This window comes from Arachis hypogaea, chromosome 12 (genome assembly GCF_003086295.3).
Source record: "Arachis hypogaea cultivar Tifrunner chromosome 12, arahy.Tifrunner.gnm2.J5K5, whole genome shotgun sequence".
NCBI classification, from domain to species: Eukaryota; Viridiplantae; Streptophyta; class Magnoliopsida; order Fabales; family Fabaceae; genus Arachis; species Arachis hypogaea.
Genome location: NC_092047.1, coordinates 100,361,635 through 100,382,716, shown reverse-complemented (window position 1 = coordinate 100,382,716; position 21,082 = coordinate 100,361,635). Strand labels below are relative to the sequence as shown.

Here is a 21,082-nt window from a genome sequence, read left to right as displayed (position 1 = left end):
AGGATTATTAAGACGAATTGCTTTGATTGAATTTTTGGAAATTGTGCTTTTAATCAAATAATTTGAGCAAGTAATCTCGCAAACGCCAGGTTACGAGAAGACAATAAGTACACATGTGACCATTTTGAAGATGCGTCTATTAGGACCATAAAATATCTAAAAGATCCACATGGTGGATGAATAGGTCCACATATATCGCCTTGAATCCTTTTTAGGAATTCAGGGAACTCAAATCCAATCTTTACTAGTGATGGCCTTAATATTAACTTTTCCTGAGAACATGCAGCACAACAAAATTCACTAGTTTTAAGAATCTTCTGGTTCTTTAGTGAATGTCCATGAGAGTTTTCAATAATTCTCTGCATCATGGTTGTTTCTGGATGACCCAACCGGTTGTGCCAAGTTATGAATTTATTTGGGCTATTAAACTTCTAGTTTACAATGGCATGTGATTCAATTGCATTAATTTTGGTATAATATAACCCAGATGAAAGTGAGGGTAATTTTTCTAATATAACCTTTTTATTTAAATCATGAGTTGTGATACATAAGTACTCATAATTTCCGTCATTCATTATTTCAATATGATATCAATTTCGGCAAATATCTTTGAAACTCAACAAGTTTCTTCGAGACTTGGTAGACAATAGTGCATTATTTATTATGAATTTTGTTCCTCCGAAAAATAAAATTATAGCTCTTCCAGAGCCTTCTATCACATTGTCCGAGCCAATAATAATATTAACATATTCTTCTTTTGGCACAAGATGGGTAAAATATATATTACTTTTGAGAATGGTGTGCGAACTTGCACTATCTGCAAGCCAAGTATCTTTACTATATATTCTTGCCATTTTTTTCAAAGACAAATAATAATAAAATGAGTAGAAGTATATGCACATAAAATTATTTTCTTGATTGAAAATATTTTTCTAAGAAGTATAGTATATACTAAAAATTTTATTATTATTATCTTGACACATTCAGTAATTTTGAAATTCATAAATATTTTATTATACATCATATTTAAAATTCAGATGCATAAAATAAAACTTAACAAGAAGTTCTTTACATTATTTATTTACATGAATACTTAACAATCTCACATATTAAACTATTCCATCATTGATTAAATGACCAATATTTTCTTCAGGATCCTCAAAGAAATCAGATACATCATAATGAGTGGTGTAATTTTCAGCATCATTTGAAACAAAATTTGTTTCTTTTCCTTTGTCATCCTTTTTCAAGGATACTTGATAAAGATCAACTAGGTGCCTTGGGGTACGGCAGGTATGCGACCAATAGCTCTTTCCACCACAACAGAAATATTTATCCTATGTTGATTTATTTTACCCAATATTTCTTTCTTTATCCCACTTCTAATGAGATCCTTTCTTATGAACATAATTTCTTTTCCTTCCATAATTTTTCTTGTTACTAAAACCTTAATATTTATCTCTTTTGGGGTTATAATTTGTAGCATTTGCTTCAGAAAATGGGGCGGTGCCAGCTAGGCGCGCTTCATTATTCCTTAAAAGTAATTCATTGTTGCGTTTAGCAACAAGAAGGTAATAAATTAACTCAGAATACTTTTTAAATCCTTTTTCTTGATACTGCTGCTGCAGGAGTACATTCGAGACATGGAAGGTCGAGAAAATTTTCTCTAACATGTCATTATCAGTTATCTTTTTTCCACATAATTTCATTCGTGAGGTGATTCAAAATATTGCTGAATTATATTCATTTATGGATTTAAAATCCTGTAAACGCAAGTTCGTCCATTCATATCGGGCTTGAGGAAGTATCACTGTCTTTTGATGATTATACCTTTCTTCAAGGTCTTTCCACAAATTTTTAGGATCTTTTAATGTGAGATATTCATTTTTCAATCCTTCGTTAAGATGACGACGAAGGAAAATCATGGCTTTGGCTTTATCCTTCTGGGATGTATTATTTTCAGCCTTAATGGTATCTGCAAGATCCATTGAATTAAGATGGATTTCAGCATCTAGTATCCATGATAAATAGTTGTTTCCAGATATATCAAGAGCATTAAATTCAAGATGAGAGAGTTTCGATATAATAAAAATTTGTTACCTGAATCGTCCTAAAATTTTATCAGAGTCTCGTGCTGATAACGTGTTGTAGAATAAATAAATAAAGAAGATATATGAAATATAAAATAAAGAAGTATAAGTAGAAGATTCTAGTATTAATATTTACCACAATTCATATCTCAATATAATGAAAATTATATATATATATATATATATATAGTAGCGTATATAAAAGAGAGATGAGCAATGGCGGAACTTGAAACAAAATTTTGGGGGGCCAGATAGAAAATAATTGTCAAAATATTTTTGATATGAACCCCATTTAAGATAAGCTCGGCTAATCCCATCTCTCTGGTTTGGCTGATATTGCCAAATTTAAAGCCGTTTTTCAAGATCTCGTTCCAAAAAGTTAAGGTTAAAGTCATCAGATGTAACTTTTTGAACTTTTGAAGGTTATATCTCACTTTCTTCGTGATTCATTAAAGTAGAAGAACTATCTACAGGTGTTGATATTGTAAAAGTTATATGTTCTTATTCTTAAATATTAGCCTTTCTCTTAAAAAATTATCAATTCTATGATTTTTCATTATTATTTTATATAAAAATTTGAATTATATCCTGTAAAATATGTAAAGAAGAAGTTAGAAAGATAAATATTAAAATTTATAATATTTATTGAATTTTTTATCAATTTATACAAATACAATAATATTAATACTTATTGAATATTCTATTATTTTTTATCATATAAAAAATTAAATTAAATAAATAGTAAAATATAAAATAATATTAAATTAAATAAATAAAAAATATCTAATTTTTTTATATTTGAACTTAAAGATAGAGAGAGTGTTGTTTATTGAACTTATTAGATACTTTAAGTCATAGTAAAGTATTTAAGTCAATTGAACTATTTTTTATCTTTTGAAAAAGTACTACTAAGTTTTTTATAAAAAGTGCCATGACCCTCCTTGTCTGAACTAAGCTCCGCCACTGGAGATGAGAGTGTTTTAGCAGTATAAAAAGAGAGAATTTTATTAATTTGTGTGTATTGTTTCAGACGTTCACTTCCTCTATTTATACACACAGAAAATTATTCATTTCAACCACTATTAAATTCATTTTCCCTTAATATTTTCAACCTTTAACATTGTAAAATATGAACCGTCTATATTAATGGAATAATGGTCATCCACATCATTCATACTTATCATAACAATAATTACATAATTGAGTATTTTTTTAACGTTATATTTTATAAGAGTTTAATTTTATGCATTGATATTTGTCTAATTTCATCCATTTTTTTGAATAATTATTTATATAATAATTCTTTTTATTGATATGATATTCATAATTAAATGAACATATAAAACTGTTTTTTTAGTGACCTGGACATTAAAATTAAATTTTATATAAAAGCCTACATATTAGAACCATATCTTTATTTGTCTTGATATTTCCTAAAACATCCTTATTGAATTTCCCAAAGCTGATCCATACGAATTGTTGACGGCTAAGAAACTTGATTAGCTGAAGATGACTTCAAGTTATAAATAAAAGATTTAAAGTTTTTTTTTTAAAAAAACGAAAAAAAAAGTGGGTCATTATTGGGAGGAAGAAGTAAAGAATGGCAAATTGACATTATACAAATAATTTCTATAACGAAATCAGTGTTTTTCCACAAAATTTGATCAATTGTCTTGTTTGGTGGGTGATCACAAACGAAATAAATTAAAATGGTACTTCCGAGAAATGAAGTAAGTAGGTAACTAGCAATTCAACATGGAAGATTGGAAGGTGTAAAGAAACAAAAAGAAATATTGGCATTCCTTGAGCAAGAATTTCGTAGAGAAATTATTTATATTTACAATATTCTAATAAAAATTTAATTAAACCTTAAAATATAGTGGGAAGTGCACTTACAATGTTCATTTCCTTTTCGAAAATATTCTAATAAAAATTTAATTAAACCTTAAAATAAAATAAACATTATAAATATTTTAAATTTTTTCGAAAAATATTAAGAAAATAGAAACTTTATTCTAATAGTAATATGTATTTTTTTCTTTTTAAAGGAGTTATTTCTTTTACTGTAAATTATCATTTTTATATTCATGTATTAATTAATTGACAAATTATTAATGAGTATTTATAATAAAATTACTTTAGTGTATGCCATATAAATTAATTGGAGATAGTATATCTTAATCTCAAAGGATCTAATAATGATTTTATTTTATTTCTTCTGGGTATGAGAGATTAGAAGTAAGTAATAGTGAAAGATGTTCAGTGGCCAATGACCCTAAAATGGACCTATACAAGTTAGTACCAATAAAAAGATCTTATCAAAACACAAGGGCCCAAAACCAAGAAGAAAATTAGAAAAATATGAATGGCTTTTGATCATCAGATGGAGAGTAGCTCTCTCCAATAAAATAAAATAAAATTGAGAGTTGCTTTGCATACTTTTAAACACCTCCATGCCCAAGGAGTCAATTGATTGAGTATTAATAACAATAATAATAGTGTAAAATCTTGAAAATCATATTGCTGCTTAACAACTAGAGTTTAACTAATAAAAAACATGCCATGAATCTATACGAGAGAACAATGAAAGGTGAAATTAAACAATTGATATCATTTAGTTTTTTTTTACTGAAGAGGATCTACTCCCATTGATAAGTGATACTGGATGTAACAATCTCACAAAAGTGTGGCAGAGGGACCAGATATTGTAAATTTTGATTTTTTTATAATAATTATAATTTAAAAATGTAGTGTAATACAATTAATTTTAGATGGACACACATTAATCTAAAGGGAGATGCTAGGGAAACAATGACTATGATGAACAATATGAACAACGGGTCTTAATAATTAGCCCAATTAGATTAATAACATAGGTATACTCGTAAACACCCCCCTTACTTAAATCCTAATTTTAATTATCTTAATTAATTCCATTGTAATCATCCCATCCACTCCCCCTTTCTTTGACCCAACAGTCAAAACCTTTCCCCTTCCCTAACTTTCGAACACCCTTCAGGAAAGGAAACGTTAGCCTTCCCTCACCGCTATTTCGAACGGCATTGACGAAGGAGAACCTTCCCCCATTAGCCGCTCCTTTTTTGCTACTACCCGTAGTTCATCCTGCCAATCGCCGTACCGAGCATCCGCCAGCACCTCCATTGCGAAGACCACCAGCAGCAAAGGAGAATCCCTTGCCCCGTCGAGTGGAAGTCGCCCAAAAACCACCGGCGTTGGCCTTTAACCGCAGTCTCCCTAGGTTGAAGCCGTTGCATGTTCGCATTGGTTGGAGTCATTACCGGGTGCAACAAGAGAAGCCGTGGGATGTGTTTTTCTTCCCAAATTGAAGGTCAGTAAACCGATAACCGTTTATTGAATGTTTAGATGTTCATAGTAACTTTTATGTTCTGGCTGCTTAGAAGGATTTTGTTGCTTTCGGAAATTCCTGGGTCTGTTTGACTTATCCATTTGTTTGTGAACATAAGGTAGTTGGAAGAAATAATGACACGTACATGTTTATGAGCATCCGGGTTTCCGCGTCTTGTATTTTAACGAGTTACTGTATTTGGCTTTGTTTTGCCTCCGGTTATTAGTAAGTCAGCAATTCGTGTGAAGCACGTGCTATGAATATGTTGCTTTGTGAGTTGTTTAATGAATCTGGATCGGATGGTCAATTTATTCATTAACGTATGGTTGAAAATTTTTCCCAGGTGTTTGCAAGTTGGTTGACGATGTTAAAAAAAATTTTTTCATTCCAAAACCTAACCTAAAAGGCTGTCAAAATTTAGAAACTGTTAAATACTCTGATTATGAATATGTGATATAGAAGAGATAAGCTTGAATTGGAATCCTGTTGGTTTATCTTACGAAAAAATTGTAAGTATAATTTGGGATAAATTTACATTTTTCTAGTCTTAGCAAAAAGTGTATTTTACTTCATCCTCACATGTCCACTTGCATTTGATCCATTGGATTGGAATGGATATAAGAAAAAGTACTTTTGGCATTGAGTCTAACCGTGCAAAGGCTATATTTATATGTTGATCAGCATATTTGATAACCATCGCAATCAATATTAGGACTTGTTTTGGTGACTTATGTAATTAGAACTTCAATTTTTAATAGCTATGCTTACAAGGACCTTGTTTAACATTTAATTTTTTTTAAACTGCCTATGTACTCTTACTGTACACGACTGTGGGGTGTTATGCTGTTGATTTTGATATGTTTCTTTTTTAAATTATAGCATGGATAGTAATATCAGTTGGTTCATGGATCCTTGGATTAAGGCAGACATGTTTGAAATTCGTTGGAGCCATGCTTGATATTTTAGTATTGTTTTCTTTGTCTGTTTCTGGTTCATTTGATTGATCATTAATTTATATAAATTACGGGTGTTCAATTTTGTAAGAAAGGATGGATGAAAAAATGTGACATGATCTACATCATTTAGGTAGTAATTTCTGATATTGCAAATCATTGGAGCCTAGCAAGTTGGCAATATTAGGACTTCTTTTGGTGAACATCTATGCTTCCTAGGAACTTGTTTTACTTGATTTTTTTTTTAAACTGCCTATGTACTCTTACTGCACACGGCTGTGGGTGTTATGATGAATGTTTTCATATTTTGTTTTTTTAATTAACAGCATGGATAGTAATATCACGTGGTTCATGGATCCTTGGATTAAAGCAAACATGTTTGAAATTTGATCGAGCATGTGCTTGATATTTTAGTATTCTTTTCTTTATATCTTTCCTGGTTCATTTGATTGACCTTTAATTTCAATAAATTACGGATGTTCAATTTTTACGAAAAGATTGATGAAAAAAATGAGATGGCTTTTGGCGGTGGCTTAAGTAGATATGAGTAAGATTGGTTGTAAAAACTATAGTTGCATCATGTATCATGTCTAGGTATGTATGAAGATATAATTATCAATCTTGGATGTTGTAGAGAATCATTTTAAAATTTAGATAATAATACATGGTTATACACAAACAATTTTTGTTTCCTTTTGAAATTTTGCTAAATAATGCTAGCAGACTAATATAATATATGAAGGTGAAACAATTTACGTTTTTGAGTTGAGCTATAGCAGTTATGAAGGATTTGTTTTCTGTTAATAATTTACAGTGTTAATAATAATAAGTAATTGTTATCAGGAATTGGGTGGGTTCATTTTGTAATCGGAAGGCCAATTTTTTAAATCATTATTTTATATGGAGCATGTTATGACCAATGTCAGGCTCTTTGCTGTTTACTTGAATTGCGCAGGACGTTTTGTTGGGCTGCCAGTGATTTCTTTTTTTTTTTGTTGGCTGTTCTTGCAATTATAGTCAAATAATAATGTGTGTTTTGTATAAAGACTTATGGTTGAATGTTTCTTGACAGGCAAGAACCTGCTTTGATTTTCACCTGCTGAACAGCATTTTAATGGGGAATAAGGTAAGCAGTGCTTTGTAAATGTTTGATTCTTTTTATTTCTAATAACTTGTATTGTGTTGCTTAACAGAAATTAGTGGAGACGCGATGTTCTCCATGCTATATCAACGGGATGATAACCCACTTGCAAGAAATGAATGCCGATGCAAAGCTAGCTGAGATTGATTCTATTGGGTTTGGCTTTGTGAAGCAGATTCCTCGCTGGGCAGTCAAGCAGACGATAATGATTCAACTGGCCAGGGCTTATGATGTAGAGACAGACACACTTATAGTGGATGTCGGCGACATTCCAGTTAGTTCTGAGTTAATAGGAAGGGCGTTAGGGATACCCTCCAATGGTCAGCTCCTTATATTAAATTGTGAATTTGTTGTCATATATTTTGCTGTGGGTTTTGCTCTTAGGTATGGTTAAATTTATTCTATTTGCTTATTTCAATATGAAATGTAGGGGTTGACATTCCGAAAATAGAAAAAAAATCTGGCTCACCGGGAAATCAAAGAGCAATTTAAAAAGAAGACAATCACTCAGCTGCGCGACTTTGTTTATTCCTGTCCTATGGAAACAGAAGCGGATAGGATTAATTTTAGAAGGTACTTCATATTGGTGGTCTTAAAGACGTTCCTGTGTCCAACCAGCCAACAAACAATTTCTCGATGGCACATTCCTCCAATTTTGGATGTCTCAGATCCAAGCAAATTTAACTGGGCACAGAAGACATTCAAGTGGCTAGGGAAGGCGATTGAAACACACCAAAATAAGAAGCTTGAAACTTGTGGCGGCTGCATGTTTGCCCTAATGGTAAGTTTAATTGTTCATTTTGTTATTTAGCCCACTTGGGGTAATGATGAACTAAGAAACCGTACAATCTTTCCATCCAGCTCTTGTACTTTCAGCGGCTAAGGCATGGGCCACTAGAGAGATGTCGAGAACCGGAGCCATGGTTGACTGCATGGACTGCATCAGAACTTGAAAAAAAAGGCAAATAATGTAATTGATGGGGTACTAGGATGGATGATATATTCTCTATTATAATATAATCAACCTAAGACATTTATTATTTTCTACCTTGGGCTTTTGGATGAGCATTTCGTAAGCTCAGTTGACCCTTTGATGTTAGGGTCCCATCGAGAAGAGGGCCAAATTTCGAGAGGATCCAAAATTGCGAACCAGGAAGAAGGGAGGAGAATATGCAGCTAAAAAAAAGAGCGGAAAGAGAGTATGCAAGAGTAAAGCGGCTCAAAAAGTTATGTGTCCTTTGCAATTTAAAGCACAGGCAACATTAAAGTCATAGGCGTTTAGATTAGATTATAACTTCTGGTGTTTATTTTTAATTGCACAAATGGACTCATGCTCCTACAGAATTTGGATGTTTTATAGGTTCCACAACGGTGTAATTGTATGTCGAACTAATTAAGGTTGGTATGTGGAATTGTCGCTTAATGTACACAGGAATGCAAGGAGGCATCTGTTAAAAATATGGACTATAAGAAACCAGCTGAAACACCATCAAGGATATGTGAATCAAAACTTCCTGGAAGCCCTAGAGAACCACCAGGGGTGAGTTCATCTTAGTTTCTACATGTGTTGGCATCATAAATTAATTACTACGATCTACTATTGATGTTTCTTACGAAGTGAATTTTCTGTTGTGGTCATGGATTTGTATGCGAGTATATAACATAGCTGTTTCTTTCTAAAAGCATTATAATTTGGTGTATATTCCATATTCAGGAAAGCAAGATAGGCACCCGAAGAAAGCTGCTCATCGTCAGACCCAAATTCGGTAAAGGCAGCCATACAGCACGTGTTGCTGAGACGCGCAAGAAGAGGAGTGCAGTTGTTTCTAACTCCGATGACGACGACCACTTGCCACATGTTATTCCAAAGCGCCGTTTATTTGATCACAGCTCAAGCCTGACAGGTGAGCACCTAAATCAGGATGCCGAACAGTTTGATGGGCCGCAATTTGATCCAATTACAGCTTCCACAGTAACAGGGCAAGTAACTGAATATGATTTTGACAGGTAAGCTCTATCAGTTTACATCTGTTGTAGATATGTAATGGATGTATCTTGATTTACATGTGACTTACATCAGAGTGATAACTGACTTGCCTTATTTTGTTGACTTCGATGCAGAGAATTTGATTTGAACTTCGTGCGGTGTCCAGAAGTCGAGGAGATATTGGTAAAAGTTGAACAGAAGAAATACAGCAATCCTTTGGAAATGGAACCCCTACAGACCGTGATGCCGAATAAGTCACGGTGCCATACCCCGAGTCCCAGAAGGCCTAGCTTTTCACTGGGCTTGACACAACTTGAGAAGCCACCGATCACACCCCCCATCACAGCAGTACATCAAAGTCTTAAGGATGTTAAGTTAGGAGATGAGAAGGAAGACACGGTCCGAGATTGGATTCTCAACTCTTCCCTCAACGAAAATGAGTTGTTGGCAACCTACGAAGGTAGGCCATATCTTCGGCTGTTGAGGAAGGATCTATTAACATTGAAAGCACGTGGTTGGGTTAACAGCAACATAAGTGCTTAATCTCGATGTTTTAGCTTCACTTATTGCATTCTTCGTACACGTTATATCATGGTTGATAATTTTGCACCGCAGATCATTCAATGGATGTGTTACGCATTCAATGATGCACAGTCCGAGAGATTCAAACGTGACTTCTACTGTGTCTGTCCGGGCATATTGGTATGAATAATATAATATTTTCATAACTTATTGTCGGCACTTTATAACTGACTGATCCTCTTACAACAGGAAAGAGTCATGCAACCGCACAACCTCAAATCATTCCATAACGGGCCGGTTGTGGTGTATAAGGGCTTGGGTCCAAACTTTGGAGAGGATTCCAGATTCTTTGTCATGGGAGCCCATAATGAATCAATCCAGCTGGTGCGATCTTTGTTGGAGCAGAAAGACGGACGTGTTCGCCGCAACCGTCAAAGAAATAAGAAAAAGGTGGTAAAATCACCCTTCACAGCACCAAGCACAAGGTCATTGATGGAAAGAGTGGGAGAATTACCTGTGAGGAAGACCCGGAAAAAGAGAATGCGATAGTTGTACTTAGTTTTCAAACAATACTCTCAAATCTTTTTAGCTTCTTTTTGTGTCCATGGGTTGGATTTTTATTACAACAGAGTTGCTATATTATCATGGCAAAATCCATTTATATAGTTTATTTCTATTGCAATACATTTGGTTTTGTTGCATGTAGTTAACGATTCCTAAAAGCTAAGAGTAAGGAACAACAAAGGTATTAAGCGGATCCATCCACACACAAGGTGAATCACAACTTAAAACTAAAATAACCATCCACCCAACTTATAAATCAAACATCTGCCTTGTACTAGTTGTACCTAATAACAGACAACTCTTAAGTTTTATAAATAAACACCCGAAACCTATAGAAATAACCATCCTCTATCCTACTAAGCCGACCATCTGCGATATACTAATAACACACCATTCGTAATACACACAAAAAAAAACAATGCGCAATCCACACTGAAAAAATCATACTGGCACAAATAGAAACAACCATCCATGAACCTGAGCCAGTGAACATCTATATTATAACTATTGTAAGTAATAACATGCAATTTGAATCCACACTAAAGTAACCATCCACTCACCTAATGACGCGAATATCCACATTATAAATCCTGTAACTAATCACTTGCCATTCGCAATCCACATTAAAAGTAACCATCCAGTAATATATTGAGGTGAACATCCACATTATAACTCGTGACTAATAACATGCCATTCGTCATACACACTAAATAACCATCCAGAAACAAATAGAAATAACCATCTGCAAACCTACTAAACCGAACATCCGCTTTATTTATCTTAGTTACTAAGACACTCGTATATAAAAAAATAACCATGCACAAGCCTAAGGAATCGAACATCCATACTATATGACATTTAAATAATCAAAAACAAATAGCTAATCCGATAAGAATTAACCATCCAAACACCAGAAAAATAACAATCAATAAGCGTAGTAAAGCGAACATCCTAGACATGCCACTCGAAGTTAAAAGCACACAACATCCCAAATTTATTAAATGGTTAAAATACAGATTATACGACATGTATTTATGCAGACAGTATTCTACAACCAGTCAAACGACATCCAGAAAAATATAAACAGGCCAGATACGTTAGTAACAGCAAGATAATGCCATGGTAATACCAATTTCATAATTTTCTTATCATAGAAAACCTAAACAAAGAAAATGACCATGAAACATACATATTGAGTTGTATGAACTAACAAAAGGGACCTCTAATATAACATAATGGATGCAGTATCATAAACAATCTAGGTATTGTCAAAGAAGTTTAACAGTGACATGAATCCACCAAGTCCTTGCTTAGCAATTTGCTGAGCAGAAGCCTCCGAAGCTTGATTTGCAACAGATTCTACACGATTATCCTGAAACAAACAAGCTCAATCAAAACCAACCCACTATCGACGTAATAAAAACCGTTGTAAAAGTGAAGATTAACTTTAATTCCTATACATACCTTGCGTACACTCTTCCGCTTTCTCTGCATAGATTTTCTGATTGATTTATCCAACTCATATCCTAGCATTTTGCCTTTTAGACGACCCTTAGTGGTTACCTTTGATGGGGCCTGAATGTCCTCTGTGCCGAAAACGGTTGAAGGGCCTGTGATGATGCTATTGTGTGCAGTAGCGACAGTGTTATTCGCATCTTGCCACGGTAATCTACTAGCTTGGCCCTTGCATCCTCCAGAACATTATGCAGCATGTCTGCCTCATCATCACAGTCCGTGAATTCCTGTGCAACATTATAGAAATGTGCACACAACTCTCTGAATATGTTATGGCTTTCATTTGAACGTCTAACGTCATGGCTACTCTTAATGTAGGTGTGCTTGCGCTTTATGTTCTTGCTCCAACGAGGTAAAACATAGCAGGAAGGCACCTCATTAACTTTGTAAGATGAAAGTACTACAAGACAGTGGCAACATAATATACCTGCACTCTCGAACAAGTTGCAATCACATCGAACCTCGTGTGTCGAATGACCAAAATGGACGTCAAACGTAACATATCGAGTCGTCTCATAGACTAGTATTTTCTCTTCCACTTTTACCCTAGCGGAGTTGCCATGTTCATCCACGGCACAAATAGTGCAATCAGCCTTCTTACCAAACTCGGTTTGGACATCCCTAAACATCTTGTTGGTATACTCTTTTTGAAATCGTCTCTCGATGGCTGATCTAGTTGAACATGGGATTAGACCTCTCGAGTCTGCAGCATCGTTCTCCAGTTCCTTCTGCTCTTTTGTTCCTAGGACATTGTCAAACTCATGGACGAACTGGACCAAACTAGTCTTACAATTTAAGTATCCACCAAAGAATGAATGCATACCCACTCCTCTGCGTACTCCTCATGGAAGCCCAGAATTGACCCTTGAAAAAGATAGGCACCCACATGTGTCGGTCCTCAAACAGATCTAAAAAAGAAACAAACCCACCAAAAAATAAAACCATGCATAAGAACGTTTTTCCAGAACAGAATACAAGAACACAACAACATCTAAGCACTTCCGGCACATGATTTTCCCAAAAAGACACAAACTTGATAGCCATCTGTTGTGATGTAAGTTGAACTCATCAATGAACTCAGCCCAATGATCCTCGAAATCCTCAACCAACTTAGAGTTCCATATAATGTGTTTCAACTCAGCATTCAACTCTTTGAACCTAGAATAACCTCCAAGCTTGTTGTGTATCTTTTGTGTTATATGCCATATGCACCACCGGTGTCGTGTACTGGGTAGGACCTTCTTAATTGCACCAAACATAGACTTGCATTGGTCTGTGATGATGCCCTTCGGTGCCGTTCCCATGCACTCCAGCCATTGTGTGAACACCCACTCAAAACTCGGGATCTCCTCACTGCCTAGCAGAGCGCAGCCTAGCAAAGTAGACTTACCATGGTGGTTCACACCAATGAAAGCAGCGAACGGCAATCCATGCCTAAAGGACGAACAACTATATTTAGAAACATGAAACTAATAAAAAATAATAAAATAATTAAACAATGAGAATTTAAATATATTTTACCGGTTCGTGCTGTATGTGGTATCAAATGAGACCACCTCTCCATAGTATTCATAAGATGCCCAACACCTTGCATCCACCCAAACTGCACTCGTAAACTTGTTATCCTCATTTATATTCACTGCGTAAAAGTAGTTCGGATTCAACTCCTTCATTCGCATGAAGTAGTTCAGCATCTCCTTGACATCTGCGTTGACATTTGTGGATCGGAGTCTTGATGAAATGTAATTCCTGACGTCCTTCTCTGAGAAGCCCAAGTTCGAAGGCCCACCAACTTCATTGGCTAATGCTGGAAAGGTCTTGTTGGGTCGAATGCCCGCCTCATCATTAACCTCAATGATACACTTCGCATGCATTGTTAACTCCCTGTTTTCATGGTAGTGCACCGCCTTCCTAGTTGAACACGGGTGCGAGTGATTTAGTTCAACCTTCAACAAGACCCAATCATGCTTTTCCCTATCGAACTTTGCATATATTCTTGCTCTGCATCCCACACCTGCCATTGTGTTCTTCCGTATGGGTGCCTTCACACGAGACGCCCGGAAACCCTCCCGATTACAATGGATAGATTGGTTGATCGGTTGCTTTGTCATCCTGTCAAAATTTATGGCCCTTATCTTACTTGTGAAACCAACTTTTTTTGCATAGGTCGCATAAAAATCTTGGGCCAACTTCAAATGCTCAAACCACATCCCGACTCTTGGTATTTCATTGTCAGCAAGGCAACTATGGTCTGGTAACTGCAAATCAGTTCAAAATAGACATCATTTTAGCCACACAATGATAAATGGTCTATTCAAACATGCGGTTAACGAAAAACAACAATAAAATAGAATCCGAACCTCGTCAACAAGTTCCGTGTCATGACATTCCAACTCAGTAATTTTCGTACATTCTATGGCCTACAATCAAACATACACAACGTAAGTAGATACTATAATAAAATATCAACTAAATAGATTTTATTAATACTATATCCAAAAATATGATATTAAAATTTATTAATATGCATGAATTAAGCTAAAGTGGCACCTAATGAGTTAGTATTGTGTTAACTATTATTTATATACAGAATGCATAAATCCACCACATATCAAGTATCACTACACAAACTAAAATAGAGTCTTCTATTACCATGTAAACAGTCTCGTTTTTAGCTCCTATAATTTTCTTCCATATTTATCCAAACTTGTTAGTGCATGCATGGTTTGATAGCATACAGATGGGGATTGTAACAATTTTAGTCGCAACCATGTGCAAAATTTTCTTATTTAACACTATACATATATTCAAAACATGTCAGGATGACCTATTAAAGAGGTATTGTAACAATTCATCATATCCAGTAAATAAATTTCTAACTTCATCTTCTTTAGAACTTTTCACATGGTTCATTGAAACTAGTTATAAAAACTTAACAAGAACCCAATCTGTAACTAGTAAGTAGTAACAACTAACTAGTACATTGTATTATAACATTCCACCATTCTAAAAATGTAATTGTTTTCTCTTTTTAGGTAGAAAAAATTCAAACTAATTCTTTCACCGGATCATCCACTTATATATTACACTTTAACTAATAACCACATGAATGAACAAGAACACCATCCAAATTGTTTCGTTTGTAACAAAATATCATAATGGATTAAGAATGTTGAGCTTTTAATAACTATCTAATTTATATGAAAATAAACATACGTCTAAAAGAAACAAGATACATTATTTACCTTGTCCAACTGTTCACTTTCTCCGTCGAACGAATCACCGGTAAAAGAAACTGGCACGAGATAACTCGGTTCAACGGAATTGTGCTCCATTAAAATGGTTGTGATAGGTGGAGACCTTGGGCTGCAGGGATTGCAACGGTGGAGGCCTTGGGCTGCAGGGGCTACACAGGGTGTGATCACGGTGACCTACGCCGGGTTGCACGGTGCACGGGTTGACGGGTATGGTGAAAAAAAATTTTCTCCACTTGGGGGGCTGCCGGACGTTGGAACAGGGAGGGCAGCGTGGGTTGTGGGTGGGCTGGGAAGTGAGCCTTCTTTGTTGAGAAGGACAACCACAAGAGAGAGGAGATATGGTGAGGATATGAAACGTGTGCTAGTTTCCAGGTTGGTTTCAAAAATCTGATATTTTAAATTTTGAAAAATGGTTATTAGTATAATTAAATTAATTACATCATTAATTAAATTTATGAGTAATTTACATTTGTAACCCCATTGTTCATATTGTTCACTAGGATTATTGTTCTCCTATACTTTTCCTAATCCAAAAACCTGAAGAGCTTGTCCTTCTCTTGTTTTATTCTCTTTTCTAAATGTGTTTATAATTTTTATTTGCAGGTGTTGGAAAAATTGAAAATTCTCAATCTTATTCATTCTCATTGCTTGAAGCAAACCCCTAACTTTTCAAAGTTACCTAATCTAGAAAAGTTAATATTGAAAGATTGTCAACAGTTGTCCTCAGTTTCCAACACCATTGAACACCTCAAAGAGCTGCTAATACTTGATTTACATGGTTGTATAAGTCTTCTAGAAGTTTCAAGAAGCATCTACAAGTTGAAAACCTTGAAAGAACTCAATATTTCTTGATGTGTAAAGATTGATAAGTTGGAAGAAGACTTGGAACAAACAGATTCTTTAACAACCTTAAAGGCTGAAAACACTGGAATAAAACAAGTTCCCTATACACTGGCAAGACTTAAAGAACATTGGATATTTTTCTTTGTGTGGCCATAGAGGATTTTCAAAAGATGTGATTCCCTCTATTGTTTTCTCATGGAACTCGCCAACAAATTAACTAACATAAGATTCCTATTGAAAATTGTGTAAAATTTTATGTATCTACAGTGTAATTAAACCCATTATAAATAGTTAATTATTAATGATTAAAGCATACAATGATTATACAGAGATGTGCAGTAGATGAAGGGTCGTGTGAAGATTGTTCATCACTCCATTGGTTGACTTTTAGTGATGAAGGTTCTTCTGTAACTTTCGAGGTTCCTCAAATGGATGGGCGTAACTTGAAGACTGTGATCCTTTGTATTGTCCATCCATCCTTCCTCCCCAGACACAACAAAAGTAGAAGGACATGTTCTTCAAAGAGTTTTCGTCATGATTCGCACAAATAACACTTTTGTTGATTTTGCTCTAGATAAATTAACCTCAACGAAAGATGAGGACTGGCATAATATAATGTCAAATCTAGAAGCTGGTAACAAAGTGGAAATTGTCATTTTAGGATCTGTATTCAATGTGAATAAGATTGCAGTTTATCTCATATATGCTGAACCAAGTCACCACAACCTGGAACAAAGCCATACAGCAGCAGGTATAAAAATAGGAACCTTCTTTTGATATAGATATATAAAAATACTATTTGTAAACTAATATATATATATATATATATATATATATATATATATATATATATATATATATATATCACTTAAGAATAATTAGTTTTATATTTATTATGTTATACAAAAAGAGTTTAATTTTGATACACTGACAGTGTAAATCATTTTACACCGTTGTTCAATCATGTCTGTTAGCCGACTCCACCTAGTGAAACAAGGCTTTATTGTTGTTGTTGCTGTTGTTGTTGTCAGTTTCTTTAGATGATCATTCATGTATTCATTATTGAAACTTGGAAGTAATTATTTTTGCTGACTTGGTGATACACAATTGGATACACATATAAAATTATTTTACATTGTCAATGCATTAAAATTAAATTCATCTGTTAAAAAAAGGCAGTAGCCAATCAGTATATATAACAATGCCAGCAGAAAAGAGAATGTGATAGTCTATGGGAAGCAAGATAATGACACTATGGAGATGAAGGGAGATGAGAATATCATTGTTCCAAGTAGTGCTAAAAGCGTAAGTAATTATAGCCATAACGATATTTGTTTAAGTTGCTCTTTTGTTAGTTGTTATTTATTAGAAAATTTAACACTGAATTTCAACCATCCATGCATGGACTAGCAATTCCACTGGTTTAACAAGATGTAATGTATATTTTTGCTTCTTTTTTTGTGAGCTTAGAAATTTCATGGGGCCATTACTATTCCTTCCTTTTTTTATCTTGCCGCCATTCTGGTGATTTGGAAACAATGCCCATCTCACAAACGAAGAAGATCAAATTAATCAGTTTAAGGTATTATAAACCTATACCTCCTGCTTCCTCAACATGTGTTTAGTAAGAGGTGAAAATCCCTTTAGCTTATCATCAACAAGAACATTCTCTTTTCCGGGATTTGATTTTGTCTATTTCATGGATTTAAATTTTAGGGATACTCAACACTTAAATCAATGTGACAAGATTAGAGATAGCTTTCAAAGCTGTAAGTGAGAATGAATCTTGGAGAAAAAGTAAAAAATCATGAATTGAGAATTAGTGTATTAAACTGGAGCTGAATTTGGAACACTTAACTATCCTAAAATAGAAACTGTCTAACTGAATTTAACCACCTCCTGACCACTTTCATTTTCTTCTTCTACTCTATTATACTTGACACAATGAAGTTTGTTTTTTTATCTTTTCACAACTCACCGCAGGACTAAAGTATGGCTATATCTTAATTGTATTCTTCGAGAGATTCACGTGTGCATTAGAAAGAAGCTTTCAATTAAAAATCCAAAATTTGATGAGATAGCCTTTTATTCCGATACTCTCGATTCTAGTTTCTCCCTTTTATTGTGCTGAAGAAAATGTTTTAATTTGAATTTCAAAGTATTATTATTCACCTTATTTGTTTCTAACGAAATGAATGTATTAATATGTTAGTGTTATTGTTCCCATGTACAAAGTTAAGTTAATAATAAAGGTTGACATATAGTAAAAGTAAAATGGACAGAGGACTATAATGTTTGACAAAGAAAAATGTTGGGAATTGATCTGTGTATTAATTTTTCTTGGGGACTAAAATATTCACTTTTAAAATCTTTGGAGACTGATTTGAGTAATTACTCTATTGAAAAATAAACTGGGGACTAATTTGTCTGTCGAAGTAAAATCTTGAAAATTAATCTGTATATTAATTTGCTTTGGATACTAAAATGTCCGCTTTTAAAATCATTGGAGTCTGATTTGGGTAATTACTCATGATTTTATTTGTGTTTGTGTTATAATTTAAGTAAAGACTTTTAAATTTTTTTTATATAAATTAAAAAAAAAAAACCTTATTTCCAAAAAAAAATCAACTTTAATTTCTGAAATCCGTTTCTTTTTTTGGCATTCAGGGAAAGTTTGCCGCTCTCCTCGGCGAACCTTGTCATTTTCACAAGGTTTGCCGCCTCCTCGACGAACTTCAAGATGCTTCTCCTAAATAAAATCCCAACAAGACCGATTGGGAACCAAAATCACTACTGGTAACTCATCTTTCTCCCTTTACTTTGATCTTTTGCTTACTCTATACAATGTCTGAAATTTCAATTGTTATCTATTCATTATGATGGTGAAATAGTATATGATGAAGAAGGATCTATTGTGTTCAATTTTGCTGAACCAGTATTTATATATACGTCACCTGAAGTCAAAAGTCTAACAGCGTTGAAAAATTTGGTATTGCATGACATTGGTCAACAACACACAAAAAGAGTGAAAAAATCTATTACAGATATTCATCCGAAGTAGATAAAACTTTATTTTACAAAAAGTATATTATAGATTATTACAATTGTTATCACTATTTTGTATTTTTTTATTTGATGATGGTTTTGATAAGAATTTATGTTTTTGTAAATTAGGTATCGGTTACGTGATGATGAGGACATATGTCTTATTAGGGTTTGGCACAACCGTTGGACAAATGTCCATCTGTTGAAATCATTTAGTTTTCTAGTTAACTTGGGTGGAGGAGCGTTTGCGAATATTATTGATGATACCCCCTTTAAGTGGGACGGTTAGGAGAAATATTAGAACGATGGTTGATCTAAATATGACACCTAAAGATAGTCAAGAGGGGTCAAATGTCGAAGATTCTAATGATGGTATGATGCAAGCTGATGTTGAAAGTCATAAAGGTTCTACTATTAGAGACCCAACGATGGAGCCCTATCAAGTTAACCCTAATGACGGTGAAGATGTTGAGGATGAACCAATTGAAATTCTGGATGAGGAGGAGGAAGAGATGAACTACTACGGTGACACACAAATCGCACTGATACAACCTGCTATTTTCCGATCATATGATCAGTCGGATCACTTTTTCTTATTGAATCTAGATGCAATGACTTTAGATTGTTTATTTAGTCAAGGAGGCCCCGTGGATGATCCCATCAATGAGTTTGAGATTGGACAACAGTATGAAAATAAGGAGAAAGTTACTATGGCAGTTAAGATGTATAACATTAGAAAGGGTGTGGAGTATAAGATACTAAAGAGTGACCATTTGAAGTATGATGCACAATGTTCGCAATTTGGTACTGGTTGTCAATGGAACATACACATAGCTTATCCCCGAAAATAGGAAAAATGGGAGGTGAGGAGATACAATAATCCTCATACTTGCATGCAAACATCAATGGGTCAAGACCATGGAAGGTTGAACTCGAAGGTGATTGCTTAGCACAAATTCACAATGGTCAAAGCAGATCTAACCATCAGCATAAGGGTTCTGCAAGGAGGTGTCGAGAATCGCTTTGGTTACAAGGCGTCGTACAGAAAGGTTTGCCTTGCAAAACAGAGAGTCATTGCTAGGATATATGGAAATTGGGAGGAGTCATACAACGATCTTTTTCGATGGTTATTCGCAATACAGATGTACTTACCTGGTAAGATTCATTACATTGCCTTTACTTATAAGTGCTTAATTAAGTAACCACTTATATGTTATAACAAGTGATGGTTTTTTAGGTACTTGGGTGCAACTTGTAATACAATCTTGGCCTTCTTTAGTTGATAGTGTCATATTTCATTGTATGTTCTAGACATTTCTTTCGTGTGTTGAGGCTTTCGAACATTGCAAATCACTTATTTCCATCGATGACACACACTTGTATGGTAAATACGGAGGCACTTTGTTCATGACTATTGCGCAAGATGGCAATTCAAACATATTGCCTATTGTATTTGCCGTAGTCGAGGATGAGACAAAGGAGGCATGGTCATTTTTCTATCTTATCTGAGATAGCATGTCAAAAAACCAACCAGGTCTCTTGGTGATTTCAGATAGGCACAAATCGTTTGATGCAGCGTTGAACGCTTATGGAAGTGGATGGAAACTATCACATGCCTTCCAAGCATTTTGTGCAGGACATATTGCTGCTATCTTCATGACACACTTCAAGAACAAGAACTTGAAGAAGGTGCTTGTTAACGCAGCATATTCAAAGTTGCATAGGGAGTTCGCTCATTATATGCCACTCTAGCATATATGTCATATGCTCAAATCCTACTTATCTAAGGTATGATCTA

General features: G+C 34.4%; 2 protein-coding genes across 2 annotated transcripts; one reads left to right on the top strand and one right to left on the bottom strand.

The window, feature by feature from the left end:
• Positions 1–12,183: 12,183 nt before the first annotated feature.
• Positions 12,184–15,474, bottom strand: LOC112730351 (protein FAR1-RELATED SEQUENCE 5-like). The gene is made up of 5 exons (XM_025780442.1): positions 15,385–15,474; positions 14,500–14,559; positions 13,661–14,397; positions 13,069–13,573; positions 12,184–12,909 (listed from the first exon to the last, which is right to left on the bottom strand). Exons 1-5 carry the CDS (start codon positions 15,472–15,474, stop codon positions 12,184–12,186), a joined length of 2,118 nt encoding a protein of 705 aa, XP_025636227.1.
• Positions 15,475–20,246: 4,772 nt separating this feature from the next.
• Positions 20,247–20,793, top strand: LOC112730350 (uncharacterized). The gene is made up of 3 exons (XM_025780441.1): positions 20,247–20,439; positions 20,522–20,538; positions 20,596–20,793. The coding sequence occupies exons 1-3, from the start codon at positions 20,247–20,249 to the stop codon at positions 20,791–20,793; spliced, it is 408 nt and encodes a 135-aa protein (XP_025636226.1).
• The last annotated feature ends 289 nt before the right edge of the window (positions 20,794–21,082 follow it).